At 40.5% G+C, this 15,142-nt stretch overlaps 1 protein-coding gene across 3 annotated transcripts in view; it reads left to right on the top strand.

Annotated features, from left to right (window-relative positions):
- Nucleotides 1-4,060: 4,060 nt before the first annotated feature.
- Nucleotides 4,061-15,142, top strand: part of MAT2B (methionine adenosyltransferase 2 non-catalytic beta subunit) — a 21,185-nt gene continuing 10,103 nt past the window's right edge. Inside the window, exons 1-2 of one of the 3 annotated variants that reach the window (XM_025867079.2) lie at nucleotides 4,061-4,149; nucleotides 13,757-13,951. In XM_025867079.2, coding sequence (XP_025722864.1) covers nucleotides 4,120-4,149; nucleotides 13,757-13,951 — 225 coding nt within the window. In that variant the 5' untranslated portion in view covers nucleotides 4,061-4,119. Of the gene's footprint in view, nucleotides 4,150-6,419; nucleotides 6,585-13,756; nucleotides 13,952-15,142 lie in introns of those variants that run through there. The other 2 variants (XM_073890234.1, XM_025867078.2) reach the window with 2 other exon arrangements.

Genomic DNA, 15,142 nt, shown 5'->3' with positions numbered 1-15,142 from the left:
GATGTGGGGCTCAATCCCAGGACCCTGGGATCAGGACCTGAGCCGAAGGCAGACGCTTAACCAACTGAGCCACCCAGGCGCCCATAAATTTTTATTATTTTTTTAAGTAACCTATACACCAAACGTGAGCTTGAACTCATGACCCTGAGATGAAGAGTTGCATGCTATACCAACTGAGCCAGCCAGCCACCCCCAAATATTAAGTCTTACAGTTTGATAAGCATATATATCCTTGTTACCCATATCCTATGAAGATAGAGAACTAAAACAATAAATAAGATATAAAATATTTCCATTACCTCAGAGAGTTCATTTATGGCCTTCAGAGTGAATCCTTCCCCCTCTCCCAAGCTAGTGTCTTTTACCATAGTTTCGATCGTTTCAGAATTTCACATAAATGGAATCATACTCTTTTGTGTTTAGTTTCCCTAACTCAGCATAATGATTTTGAGTTTCATTCATATAGTTCATTTCTTGGTATAGCTAAGTAATATTCCAATACTATGAATATACCACAATCTATCAGTCTATCCATTCATCTATTAATGGATATTCAGTTTATTTCCAGTTTTAGGTTATTTTGAATTAAGCTGCAATGAATATTCTTGTGCAAGTCTTTACGTTACGTACATACACGTTCATTTACCCTGGGTAATCATACAGAAATGGAATTATTGATTTAGGGGTTCAACTTTACAATAAATTGCCCAACAGTTTTCTACAGTGGTTGTGTCATTTCATACTCCCACTGGCAATGAATGAGCAATCTAGTTGCCAAAAATGCTTGTTAGCATATGATGTTATCAGTCTTTTTAATTTTAGCCATTCTGTTAGGTATGTAATGGTATTGTAACTGAACTAACACAGGTTCCCTCTTTGGTAAGTCACAGATAGGAACTACACCAGGCAGAGTTGTTGCACAAAGTAAACTTTATTTGCCGCAAATAAGGAGATCACAGGGAATAACTTCCAAAGCCGTGAGTCCCCAAACAAGTGTGGATGGGGTTCCTTTTTTTTTTTTTTTAAGATTTTTAAATTTATTTATTTGACAGAGAGAGGGAGAGACACAGCGAGAGAGGGAACACAAGCAGGGGGAATGGGAGAGGGAGAAGCAGGCTTCCTGCCAAGCAGGGAGCCTGACGTGGGGCTCGATCCCAGGACCCTGGGATCATGACCTGAGCCGAAGGCAGACACTTAACGACTGAGCCACCCAGGCGCCCCGAATTATTTAGGGTTAGGATGAATATTTAGAAGGGAGCCTGGTCATCGCATGTAGAGGCAGGCATAAGGTCACACATGCACCTAAAGGAAACATGCCTGTACAAACATTATATGTTAAGTAAATGAGGCTTGTGTTCCCCCCTCCTTGGGCGGAGATTTTATATAATATCATATAATAATGAGGGAAAGGTAACTGTCGGTCACTCCACAGGTCACTCCGTGGTCCATCTGTGCAGGTGTGAGCCAGAGTTTGAGCTCAAACTGCTCTGGGTGGTACTCAGGGGAGCTCTGCCCAATCAACTGTTATTGCTTAAAGGGTAGTTTCAGTTTCCATCACCGGGTGGATGCTTTGCTGCTCCTCAGGTCTTTTGCCTGAGTTGAGTTAAGCTGGAAAGAAGAGCTTAAGGAAAAATGTGGGACAAAGGTCAGTGGGGGGTGCCTGGGTGGCTCAGTTGCTTAAGTGACTGCCTTCGGCTCAGGTCATGATCCTGGAGTCCCAGGATCGAGTCCTGCATCGGGCTCCCTGCTCGGTGGAGAGCCTGCTTCTCCCTCTCCCTCTGCCTGCCTCTCTGCCTACTTGTGCTCTCTCTCTATCTCTGTCAAATAAATAAATAAAATCTTAAAAAAAAAAAAAAAAGGTCAGTGGGTATGAGTAGGTGAGCAGTAAAGGTCAAGTCTTGGGGTCTGGCAGATGACAGTGTTTCAATATGATTTCAGTTGGCATTTCCCAGATGTTGAGCATCTTTTTATATGATTATTGGCCACTCTTATGTCTTTGTGAAGTTATCTGCTGAAAATGTATCCACTTTTAAAATGATTTTTAAAAATTATTGAGTTGTAGTATTGTGGATAACCGACCTCTATGCTTTGTAGCCAAAATATAACAAGAAGACAGAGTTTGGAATAGAGGAACAATAGCTTTATTGCTTGGTTGGGCAAAGGAAGCTGCAGCAGGCTATGGCCTTCAAAACTGCAAGCCCCCCTAGAAAAAGGGGCTGGAGGCTTTATAGGGAAAAAGAGGATCTAGCCAGTTTCGACAAGAATTGCGTATGTGCTGCCAGCCTATGTAGTAGTTTTCGGGGTGGTACTGGGTTCCTGAAACAAAAGGCTAAGAACAGAAGAGGGGAGATTTGCAGAAGGGAGGAGGGAGGTTTGTGGAAGAGAGGAAAAATGATATTCAACTCAGTTTAAAATCAAGCTCCGGGAAAGCATTAGCGCAGCCATTTGATTTTTGCTCAACTTTATGCTTTAAATTTTTTTATTTTAATTTTTTTAAAGATTTCATTTATTTATTTGAGAGAGACAGAAAGAGAGCATGAGAGAGGGTGGCGGGGCAGAGGGAGAGGGAGAGAATCTCAAACATATGCCCTGCTGAGCACTGAGACCATGAGATCATGCCCTGACCAGAAACCAAGAGTGGGTCACTTAACCAACTGAGCCACCCAGGCACCCATTATGTACTTTTTAAAAAAGTTATTTATTTAAATAATCTCTATACCTAACATGGAGCTTGAACTCACCACCCGGAAATCAAGTCACATGCTCCGCCAACTGAGCCAGCCAGGTGCCCCTCAACTTTATGATTTTAAGCAGTTTCAGCAGGGGTTCTTTAAATATTCTGACTAGAAGTCCTTTTCAGATATGTGTATAAAGATCCCCCCATTTGTGATTTGCTTATTTATTTTAATATTGTCTCTTGATAAGTTTTTTATTTTTTTAAAAGATTTTATTTATTTATTTGAGAGAGAGGGAATGAGAGAGAGAGCACGAGAGGGAAGAGGGTCAGAGGGAGAAGCAGACTCCCTGCTGAGCAGGGAGCCCGATGTGGGACTCGATCCCGGACTCCAGGGTCATGACCTGAGCCGAAGGCAGTCGCTTAACCAACTGAGCCACCCAGGAGCCCCAAGTTTTTTATTTTGATAACACGTATCAATTTTTTAAAATTGCATAGTTCTCCATGACTTATATAGACCTTCTGCATGTCTCTAGAGTTTACTGTGCGCTGTGTGCTTGAACTGTCTAGGATACAAAAAGTTAAGTGTTTTTTTCTTAGCTCTATCTAAATGTAATGTTGTTCTTAAATTGTTACAAAGCCATAGTCCAGAAGAGTGGTTTAAAATGTAACTGAGTACATTCATTGTCCTTGAAATTGTTAAAAATAAGATTACTGGACTTCACCCCTACAGAATGATTTTGTTTCATAGGTTCTGTGGTACAGGCAAGTTTGAGAATCATTCATCTAGAAATCCTTAATGCTTGGCCAAACTTAGAGCTACTCCACCTACCATTTTCTCAGTCCGAAGGTAGCATAGTGTTAATAGAAATGACCTGTTGCATTTTAATTGTTGGGTGCGGTTACCACCAGTGCCTTTTACTGTCCTTTGAAATAGTTAATTAGAAGGCACTGGGCAGAAAAGCACTGGAAAAACTTTACTTAGATTCTGTTGTAATAAGGCATAACTGAATAAAATATTTCAGAACGCGAATCAATTGCATGATCTGCATGCTTTCCAGCTGTAATGTCTTGCTTTTCCTCTGCAAGAGAAAATTGCAACAAGTCTTCACAGGAAGTTTTTGTTTCTTTGTTTCTTCTTTTTTAAATAAATTGGTTCTCCTAATGATTTTGCTAATGGACCCTAACTTGACATGCAATTAAACATGAAACTTCTCATTGGGTATTTTCAACACTGCCAGGGGGAATCAGCTGCCAGTTTACTGCAATGTGGAAAACTGCATGAGATTCTGGGATTGGAATCAAAATGCTAATTTAAAAGGTCGAGTGAAGCTGAGGCTCACGTTTTTGCGTGCCTGCGCTCTCTTCAGGCAGAACAAAGACCCAGGCAGAAGAGGCAGAGGCTGAGACTCATCCCAATCTTCTCCTGAGATAATTTTGGAATCATGCCTGAAATGCCGGAGGACATGGAACAGGTAAGAGCTAGCTATTCAAGAAATGAAGCATTCTGGAGTTAGTTTCTTTAAAAAGCATCCCAGTGAATGTCTCGTAAAAACCACAAGGGTGTGTTAAAAAAAGAAAAAGAAAAAAGAAGCGGTGTCATTCATTTCTTTAAAACATGTAACTTTGGGACATGGAAGAATATACCAACTTTAATTACTGACCCCAGAAACCAGGTTCTGAAGCTCAGCTAAGTCTCATTAATTGACAAAAATAAAACGCAAAACAGAACAGCAGTTTCATTTATCAGATTAAATGCAATGATGTGTAGGTGAAGGTTCTATATAAGTAAGGATTTTATCTATAGTTATGTGCTCCAGCCTTTCTTTGTCTTAGCATGAACTGAATCCGCTAACATAACTTTAGCTCCAGGCTGCTCTCAGAATTTATAGACTTAGCAACCACAGGAACTTGGACATCGTCTGTACAGCGACGGCATGTTTGTTAGCAGAGAAACTTTCATCTTTAAAGAGAATGAATAAAAACTATACATGAACATATACCTGTAGAACTATAGTCAGGTTTTACCTGGGAGGTATCAAACCAAATTTTCAAAGCTAGGCAAGAAAACTCTTGTTCCTAACTCTGGAAAAGGCTGCTCGGAGATTGAAAAAATAGCAATTGCATATGCATGTCCTTAAATCTTCGCAGTGTACACTTAATTTTTTTTTCTTACCAGAACGATCAGATTGCATCACACGTTGCTTCTAGAAATTAACAACAACAAAAATCCCAGTTTTTCAAGAGGAGGATTAGGAGGATCTTGAATTTGGCTCTCCTACCCACCCACCCACACTCACCTTTTCTTTGTCTGCAGATTACGAATGTTTAATGCTGGGGCAGTCCTCTCAAGGACTCTCTGAATGCTAAACTGATTAACAGTAACAGTTTGGGTACAAATGAAAATCGGACAGTGAGGGACTTCAGGCTCTCTTCCCCCACCATTCCAAAGAAAGATTGTTTACTCGAATAAAGAAATGAGTTCTTGTTGGGGGGTTGGGTAGAAAGGAAATTCACAAGGCTCAGACAAAGAACTTTTTCAAAAGGCTGCTTAGTGTTTAGCTCTGAAATAAACCAAAAGGGATTATAAAAATAAGGCCTTTTAAGAAAAATCCAAGCAGCGGTCATGTCTGTGGGCGACTTTTAAGCCTTGTATCCGGCGTGTCTAGGTAAGAACACTCGGGACTGTTGGGTGCAATGCTGGCGAACCCTACATGGTCCATGGCGGGCGGGTTTCTTCCTGAGTAAATTTCACAGGCGTCCCGACTGACAGGGATTTTGCAGTTTTGAGCTGGGAGGGAAACCAGTTGCTTGCGAGGTCTTTCTCAGCTCTCAGGGCTGTTTCTGATTCATTACTTTTAAGAAGCCATGCAAGTGGTGGAGTGTCGCATTACTCTCTCCGCTTGGTTTCTTATTTAATTTGCTGTGATTGAGGAGGCCAGGCTCGCGGAGCCCGACGGGGCAGCTCCTGATGGGATTGCTTCTCAAAGGGGGTCGGATGGGGTCTGGACTACTGTTCATTCCGCTAAAATGTAAAGTCCCTGGCTCTACTACCCATAGATTCTCGTTGTGTATTTATGGGTACAGTCCGAGAATCAGTGTTTTGAAGAAGCACCAGAATAATTCCTCCCCTAGCCCCCCCCTTTTTATTTTTAACTAGTTAAAAATAGTTTGACTTATTTGGAGAATTTCACACGTACCACTTTTTAGCATCCCAGAAAGACAAATGGGTTGTTGAGGTGTTAATGACTCAGATGCCAACACTTGTATTTTTATTCTTTTGTCTTTCTAAATCTCTGGAAAAAAAAACAAAAAACAAAAAACACTCCTAATGCTGCGGAGATAGATGTCCACTCTCCTCCCTCCTCCTCGTCTTCCCCAAACCCACTCCCTGGCTTTAAAATGTTTTCTCCTAACTTTATGTATTACATGCCCAGTTGATTCTTACGCACTGCACAGTCTGGTGACTTGAAACTCTAGGCGATCCAATTCAATCCTTCCCTAGTCTAGAACAAAGACAAAGAGAGAAAAGAGTACATAAAATAAACAACTCATCCCCAAACAAAACTTGTATTCTTTGAGTAAGGCCGAGGCCTTTGTTTTGTGTATCCCTTTAAGAGTTGGCGAGTGGGCTGGGAGCGTACTGAACGCGCCCGCCCCCTTTCTGGGGCTACGGCTGAGCGTGGCCAATCAACGGGCGAGGCCTTGGCGGCGGAAGCCGGAAGCGGAGAGCGGGGGCCGGCCCGGACCTAGGGAGGCGGGCCGAGGGCGACGGAGCTGCGGCCCGTGGCGATCCTGGGCTGGAGGAAGTGGCGGTCGCTGCGGCGGCGGCGCGGAGACGGCGGGCATGGTGGGGCGGGAGAATGAGCTCTCCATCCACTTTGTTCCCGGGAGCTGCCGGCTGGTGGAGGTGAGGGAGTCGGCCCGGGGGTCTCGTAGGGGGAACCGGGAATGCAGAGCGGGACGAGCCAGGTCGCGGGGGCTCGAGTGATATACCCTGCGCATCCTGGAGGAATCCGAGCCCCCGGCCCTGAGTCGCCCCAGCACCTCCTTTCCAGCTCTGGGAGGAAGAGGGCGGCGCCACCGAGTTTGTTTACTTTTGTGCACGCCCGTCAGTGTTTACTCTTCCAGTCCTGCGGCAGGAAACGAGTAGGTCTGGTTTTACTCTGGTGTCTTCTGTCACCCCTCCCGGGAACGAAGAGGGGCTTTTCAGAGCTCTTTCGGTTTTGTTTTATCTCTCTGAATTTCGTTTTCATTCTTTGTTCGGATCTTTCGATATTACCAGTTCTCATCTGAGAAAGAAGGGGAAAGTGTTTTTTGCTTTTTTTTAATAGGAGATTTGGAGATGACAACTTATTGAACTCTTAGTGCAAGGCACTATGTTATCCACTTTACATGCATTATTTAATCGTCATAACTATAAGATACTGTTTTTGCTCCATTTTACAGATGAGAAAATTGAGGTTTACGGGATGAGTCCTTCGCCCAAGTTCATTCGGTAAACTTGGAGCCGAGATTCAGATACCAATCTCTTTCACTTTCTTAGGCTTTGAACCGCTCTTGAGGTTACATAAAGGAAGATTGTTACTGTGGGAGAGCTATCCCAGGCATCCCTCTCCTCCATTCTTTCTTGTATTTCATTGCAGGCTTCCCAGCAATCCACAGAATATATCTAGCAATGGGCAAAAGAAAAATGTTAATGCCTAGACGGATATGTCTTATGGAAATAAGAGAAGATACGGGAGATGGCTGTTTCTGATATTGGAGAATTTTTATGCTTCCAAGAGATAGTGTATTTAGTATTTCTAATCACTTTGGGGTTGGGGGGGTAAAGTTAGGCTAGATGGACTATTTAAACTTCTGTATTGTTCCTATGTACCCCCAAAAGTACTGAATGCATAATGTTACATGTTTACATTTATATGCATACGTGTGTGTAAAGCTTAATCTTTTTTCACGGTAGGATTTCAGTAAACTAATGAAAAGATTTCCTTCACTAAAAACAATAACCTTGTATCTTTATTTTTTTAAGATTTTTTTTTTTATTATTTTAAAATAATCTCTACACCCAACATGGGGCTCAAACTCATAGCCCTGAGATCAAGGGTTGCATACTGTACAGACTGAGCCGGCCAGGGGTCCCCACCCTAAATCTTGACACATATTTGCTGCTCTCTCAAAATGTGTAGAATTAAAATTCACTTGTGAGAATGAGGAATGCCTAACAGCTTACATTGGAGAAGGAGACTGTAGTGGTACCTGTTAAGACTGTCTTGTAGGGTAGAAATAGAGTGACACTAGCAATTAGACCAGTGTCACGTAGGTAGTCACGGGATCTTGAGTTTCTTAGAGTCCAGTAATGTCTACTGAGAGATCTGCCTCCAAGGGAATGTATGAGGATCAATTAAAGAAATGAATAGGAAACGCCAAATTTAAGAGGTTTTAAAAATAGCAAAGTATTATATTTACCGCTGAAATTTAAGAAGATCTCTGTTTAGATGTTAGTGATGTCTCATTCTTTTTCTAGGACATTCTGAGTAGAAGTTAATGCAAGTGTGCGAAAGTAGAAATCACTGTCCCAGAGTAGTGTTTGACCATTTTGAAAGAGCCATTTATCCCATTACCTATAGTTTGGTGTCATTTGATTAGGTAGCATAATAAAAGTGGTACCTCTACATTTATTTATATGTATTTAATTTTTCAGGAATTCTTTTGGTGTATATAAATCTGGTCACTTGTAGGTCTGTGCTTCTAAGAGTTTATATAGTTAGAGGCAAATACGTTCAGAGTAACTTAAAGTGATACTTGATACTATACATATAATAAAAATTAAGAAAGTAGACTTTTCAGGGGGGCCTGGGTGGCTCACATGGTTAAGCATCTGCCTTCGGCTCAGGTTGTGATCCCAGGGTGCTGGCTCCCTGCTCAGTGGGGCTTCTTCCTCTCCCTCTACTGTTCCCCCTGCTTGTGCTCTCTCACTCTCTCTGTCAAATAAATAAGTAAGTCTTAAAAAAAAAAAAAGACAAAGACTTCTCAGGCAGACAGTATTTTCAACTCTTTATTGTGGTTTGGGTTAACTACAGCTCATTCTGAGTTCCTTGAAGTGCATGGATATTCCTGAGTTTTGCAGGACTAAAATATATTTTATTTTAAAGTAATTTTTTAGAGGAATATTTTTCCATTTAAAAATAAAAAAATCAAAACTGTGCTTTTTAAAAGCTTCAGGTGGATTTCTGTGTATATATATAAAGTCAAAAATAGATATTTTTGTTTGGCATCTTTTAATCTCAGAGTGAGGCATATTTTATTTGCCAACCACCAGTAAACTTGCAGTCCAAATGACAAAAATCTTGTCTTGGCTCTTATAGTGGTGACAGAAGGTGCTCATTCAGTCTCTAGAGAGAACTCAGTGAAAAGAGGAAAAATTACTTTTAAGTAAATGAAGTTCCTTTCACTTTTTTTCAGTCCCCTCTGTGTTAAGGATAATATGAAAACCAATGTTAGAATTGTAGAACTGTAAAGCTGGAAGAGCCTTAGTCATCTTGTCCACATACCTCATTTTACTAATGAGGAATTCGATCAATAGAGATTTCAGTAACTTCTCAATACCACATTTTGTGGCAGAATAGTTAAAATTTAATCATTATGAAATCAAATAGAAGGTCAAAGGATTAAGACAAAACTCAGTTATGTATTTGGCTGGACCACAGATGCTAGAAACAAGTTCTGGGCCCAACCTTTTCCATTTCCTGTGGGTAAAGCCTTTAACATCTCTGGGCTTCAGATTCCTCAGTTTGGAAACAGTATTTGCCCTGCATGTCTAACAAGGCTATTCTTAATGACCAGAAGGTATGATGGAGTCTTACATAACACTCGATAGTTTTCTAATATAAGATTGTGCAGTATCATTTCCGTTTTAGGAAATGCTTGCACTTCAGATCTCTGCTCATTTAATAAAGAAAATTCTTGAGCATTGACATCTGACCACTGGGTACCATGGACTGTTTCCTCTTCTAGGGACCTTACAAATTACTCCAGGCTATGAGGACATAAGATTGTATTTTTTCCATGCAACCTCATCCTTTTTTTAAAGTTAAGTGGATTAAATTCCCTAAGAGCCTTGCTGTCCTTGTAATTTAATACTGTATTTCATCAAGTCTAAGATGTACTTGATTATAAGATCGTCTGAGCTCTGATTTTAAGATGCACTAAAAAGCAAAAGACAGTGCCAGACTATGAGACAGTAATAAGATGCATCTATTTCATTCATTTAACAAGGATGTTAAAATGAGGAAAAAGTGTGCTTCACAGAATCAGTGAAGTACTCAGATCTGAATCCACTGTTCAGTAACCTTTGTGGAATACATATACTTGTTCTTTGACATTTCTTTTTTCCTTTTCTTTTAAAAGATTTTATTTATTTGACAGAGAGAGAGAGAGCAAGAGCAGGAACACAAGCAGGGGGAGTGGGAGAGGAAGAAGCAGGCTTCTCATGGAGCAGGGAGTCCGATGTGGGGCTCGATCCCAGGACCCTGGGATCATGACCTGAGCCGAAGGCAGACGCTTAACGACTGAGCCACCCAGGCACCCCTCTTTTTTCCTTTTTTAATGGGAAAAGAGGGAAGGAAAGATGTTGCTTCTAGAACGGTAGATGACAATTTTTTGGCTTCTTTGAATAAGGTAAATTTTCTTTAGGAAAACCTTGGATTTTTCCTGGAGTTCAAGATTGTACTTCTCAAAGGGCATTTCCCAAATCACCATCTTCAGCACATTCCTGGGAACTTGTTAGAAATGCAAATTATCAGTACTTATCCCAGATGTACTGAATCTGAAAGTCTTTTGCATGATTCTTATAAAAGTGAAGCCTAAGAACCACCAACTAAGAACTGTTATATATTCCTTTGCTTCTTTAATGTGAAGTAATAAAAAGTGAGAAACTCAGAAGAAACCAAATCATAGCTCTTTTATAATAATTTTCCTAGGGATCTTAATGGTATTTATCCTGTGTAAATTGTTTTCTGATTGCGTCTACTAGGCTTGGCATGTTTTCTCTTCTTTACAAATCAGTCTTTGTAGAGCGGTTTTCTTGCCAAAATTCAAAGAAAATATTTTGCTGGCTGAAATCCTTGTTTTCATAGATCAGTTGGCTTAGAGCCAAGTTTTACAACAGAGAGCCTAGACAATTTTTACTTCAACTTTTAAAATGTTTGGAATTGGTTGAACTAAGGAAAAAATATCTTTAAGAGTTAACCATTATATGTTTTTTTTTTTTTTTTTTTTAAGATTTTATTTGAGAGAGAGAAAGCCTGAGAGAGCACGTGTGCAATCGGGGAGGGAGAGGGACAATCCAACCCCATGGGGAACCCAACCTGGGGCTTGATTGCACCCCCCCTGAGATCATGACCTGATCAGAAACCAAGAGTTGGATGCCTAACCGACTGAGCCACCCAGATGCCCCCCTTTATACTGTTTCTATCAGCCCTTTCATTTCAGATTTTTACTATGGTAGGAGTACCTAATATGGGTGGCTTTTTTTTTTTTTAAGATTTATTAATTTCAGAGAAAGAGTATGAGCATGCACATGCATGCAAGCTGGAAGGGCAGAGGGAGCAGGAGAGAATATATCAAGCAGACTCTCTGCGGAGTGTGGAGCCCAACACTGGGCTCAGTCTCATGACTCTGAGATCAGGACCTGAGCTGAAACCAAGAGTTGGAGGCCTAACTGTGGTGGCCTTCTTTAAAAAAAAAAAAAAAAATTGCATAGTGTTAAATTTTTCTGTTGAACTAATGACTAACAAAGAAAGATCTTTAGTTATTGTATGCTTGTTTAAAGTTTTTTTTTTTTTTTTAAGATTTTATTTATTTAAGAGAGAGGGAGCAAGAGAGAGCATGAGCTGGAGAAGAGGCAGAGGGAGAGGGAGAAGCAGACTCCCCTCTGAGCCGGGAGCCTGATGTGGGACTCAGTCCCAGGACCCTGGGATCATGACCTGAGCTGAAGGCAGATGCTTAATGAACTGAGCCACCCAGACGTCCTGCTTGTTTAAAGTTTTTGACAGCTCAGAATAGGTGATTTATAACAGCACTTGAAATAAAAAGACCCCAAATTGAAAAAATGTATAAAAACTTTTTTTAAAGATTTTATTTATTTTTTTGACAGAAACACAGCGAGAGAGAGAACACAAGCAGGGGGAGTGGGAGAGGTAGAACAGGCTTCCCGAGGAGCGGGGAGCCCCATGCGGGGCTCAGTCCCAGGACCCTGGGATCATGACCTGAGCCAAAGGCAGACGCTTAACGACTGAGCCACCCAGGCTCCCCTAATAAAATTTTTTTTTTTAAAGATTTTATTTATTTTTTGACAGAGACACAGCGAGAGAGGGAACACAAGCAGGGGGAGTGGGAGAGGGAGAAGCAGGTTTCCTGCTGAGCAGGGAGCCCGATGTGGGGCTCGATCCCAGGACCCTGGGATCATGACCTGAGCCGAAGGCAGACGCTTAACGGCTGAGCCACCCAGGCGCCCCTAAAAAAACTTTTTTTTAAGTAGGCTTCACACCCAACTTGGGCTTGAACTCATGACTCTGAGATCAAGAGTCGCATGCTGTACCGACTCAGCCAGCAAAATGCCCCTAATAAAACTTTTTATTGGTGGTTTTTAAAATAGTAAATGTTGATTTTATTCAAGAGTTTGGGAAATTTGGTATTACCCATCTTGGGAAGAAGGGAAGTTTTTAAACAACTTTTTCTAAATAGTAGTTCCTTTTAATTTCATTGTGTAAGGAATTTTTTCTTTTTCATATAAGAACACAGATTAGTTTAAAATATTTTAGTTTCTTTTTTCTTTTTTTTTCCTTCTGTGTTAGGGTCCCCCCCACCGTGTTAGTTTTAACTGGTCTGTTAAGGTAAATTTAGAGTTAACTCAGGAACATTTACCAGTCAACTTGGAATATTATTACTACAAGGACCACATTTATTTTTCCTCCGCATAAATTCCTGTGAAATGAGAATTCTGTAACTCAGACCTATCAGAATATGATAAATCAATGAGATTTGAAAGAAAACTTGGGATTACAAACTGAAAACCAAAATTCAGTTTGTGAAATTATTGGTGGAATACAGCCAGATAATTAATCAGGGCACAAAAAATTAGTAAGCTTCGGGGCGCCTGGGTGGCTCAGTTGTTAAGCGTCTGCCTTCAGCTCAGGTCATGATCCCAGGGTTCTGGGATCGAGCCCCGCATCTTGGGCTCCCTGCTCAGCGGGAAGCCTGCTTCTCCCTCTCCCACTCCCCCTGCTTGTGTTCCCTCTCTCATTGTCTCTCTCTCTCTCTCTCTCTGTCAAATAAATAAAACCTTTAAAAAAAAAAATTAGTAAGCTTCAGACTAATTGTGTGTGTTTATAAACTGGAGAACGTAATTAAAATTGCTCTTTATTCATTTGGACATCATTGATCATTAAAATAAGATTTTCCCTTATTAACAGGAAATCAAGGCACCTGGCTAGCTCATTCAGTGGAGCATGTGACTCTTGATCTCGGGGTTGTAAATTCGAGCTCCATGTTAGGTGTAGAGTTTACTTAAAATTAAATATTTATTTAAAAAAATAGGAAAATTCAAATCTATTTGACTAGGTAGATATATCCTTAAAGTATCATCTTAGGTTCTTAGGTTCTTCTTAATGGATAGGATTAATAAAACCTTTTTTTTTTTTTAAGATTTTATTTTTATTTATTTGAAAGAGAGCACAAGCCGGGGGAGCAGCAGGCAGAGGGAGAGGGAGAAGCAGACTCCCCGCTGAGCAAGGAGCCCGATGTGGGGCTCGATCCCAGGACCCTGGGATCATGACCTGAGCCGAAGGCAGTTGCTTAACCATCTGAGCCACCCAGGCGCCCCAATAAAACCTTTTCTTAACTGATATAATTACTGATGCAGCTTGGTCTTTGTTCTAACTTAAGAATTGTCTAATAGATATGGGACATGAAGCAAACTACTTAGACTCGAAGTAGTTAGTAAACAATGATGGTGACTAATTTTATAGAGAGAATGTTTTCAAAATAAGTAATCCTTTTTTCTCCCACTTTACCTTTTAGGAGGAAGTTAATGTCCCCAATAGGCGGGTTCTGATTACTGGTGCCACTGGGCTTCTTGGCAGAGCTGTGTATAAAGAATTTAAGCAGAATAATTGGCATGCCTTTGGCTGTGGTTTTAGAAGAGCAAGACCAAAATTTGAACAGGTTAATCTTTTGGATTCTGAAGCGGTTCATCACATCATTCATGATTTTCAGGTATGGTTGTCTGTTTAACACATATATAAACTATATTAAGAATTGTCTATAAACTGTATTAAGAATTGTCTGGATGATTTAGAAAATGTTCTTGCTCTCAAGGGAGTTACTGTACTTAAGCTCTAACCTGTTAAAAGCAGCAAGAGTACACAGTTGACCCTTGAACAGTGCAGGGTTTAGGAGTGCCGACCCCTGCACAGTTGAACATCTATGTATAACTTTTTACTTCCCCAAAACTTAACTGCTAATAGCCTACCATTGACTGGAAGCCTTAGCAATAACATACATAGTCAGTTAACACATATTTTGTGTACGTGTTATATACTGTATTCTTTTTTTTTTTTTAATTTTGTTTATTTATTTGACAGAGAGAGAGACAGTGAGAGAGGGAACACAAGCAGGGGGAGTGGGAGAGGGAGAAGCAGGCTTCCCGCTGAGCAGGGAGCCTGATGCGGGCCTCGATTCCAGGACCCTGGGATCATGACCTGAGCCGAAGGCAGATGCTTAACGACTGAGCCACGCAGGTGCTCCTATATACTGTAGTCTTACAATAAAGTAAACTAGGGAGAAGAAAATGTTACTGGGAAAATACATTTATAATACTGTATTTATTTATTTTTTTTAAATCAGCATATAAGTAGACTCATGTAATTCAAACCCATGTTCTACAGTCAACTGTATAGTGCACTTTTTCTTTTCCTGTAAGCATGGAAAAGTATATGCAGTCCTTAAAAAGACTGGGTTGAAATATAGGTTGACAAAACTTGGAAATTTTATAAAAAGCTTATGTTTGTGAGGTTCTCTTGTTAAGTACAACTTTATATGCAAATGCCTTTTTAATATTATCTGTAAACCTTACAACACTGCGAAGTAGATATTATCATTTCCATTTCAGAGATGACAAAGGCTCAGGTTAAGTAACTTGTTGACCATTGGTGCAGAAAAATTACTGAAAAATTTAGGTTCTGTTCTACCTCTGATCAAATTGAGAGTTAAAGTTCTTTTCAATAATGTCCAAGGGACACCTGCATCAGAATCACTTGGGGAACTTGTTCTTTAGGTCTCACTCCCAGAGATTTTAATTCAGTAAGCCTGTGTGGGGCCCAGGACATTTTAAGATGCACTCCAGATGAGGCACATTCAAGTTTTTTTTTTTTTTTTTTTTTTAAGATTTTTTTTTTTTTTTTTTTT

The sequence above is a fragment of the Callorhinus ursinus genome, unplaced genomic scaffold (genome assembly GCF_003265705.2).
Source record: "Callorhinus ursinus isolate GAN/ISIS: 27379988/994484 unplaced genomic scaffold, GSC_fseal_2.0 scaffold3, whole genome shotgun sequence".
Taxonomy (NCBI): Eukaryota; Metazoa; Chordata; class Mammalia; order Carnivora; family Otariidae; genus Callorhinus; species Callorhinus ursinus.
Note: the sequence above shows the minus strand (reverse complement) of the source record. Positions and strands in the feature narration are given on the sequence as shown.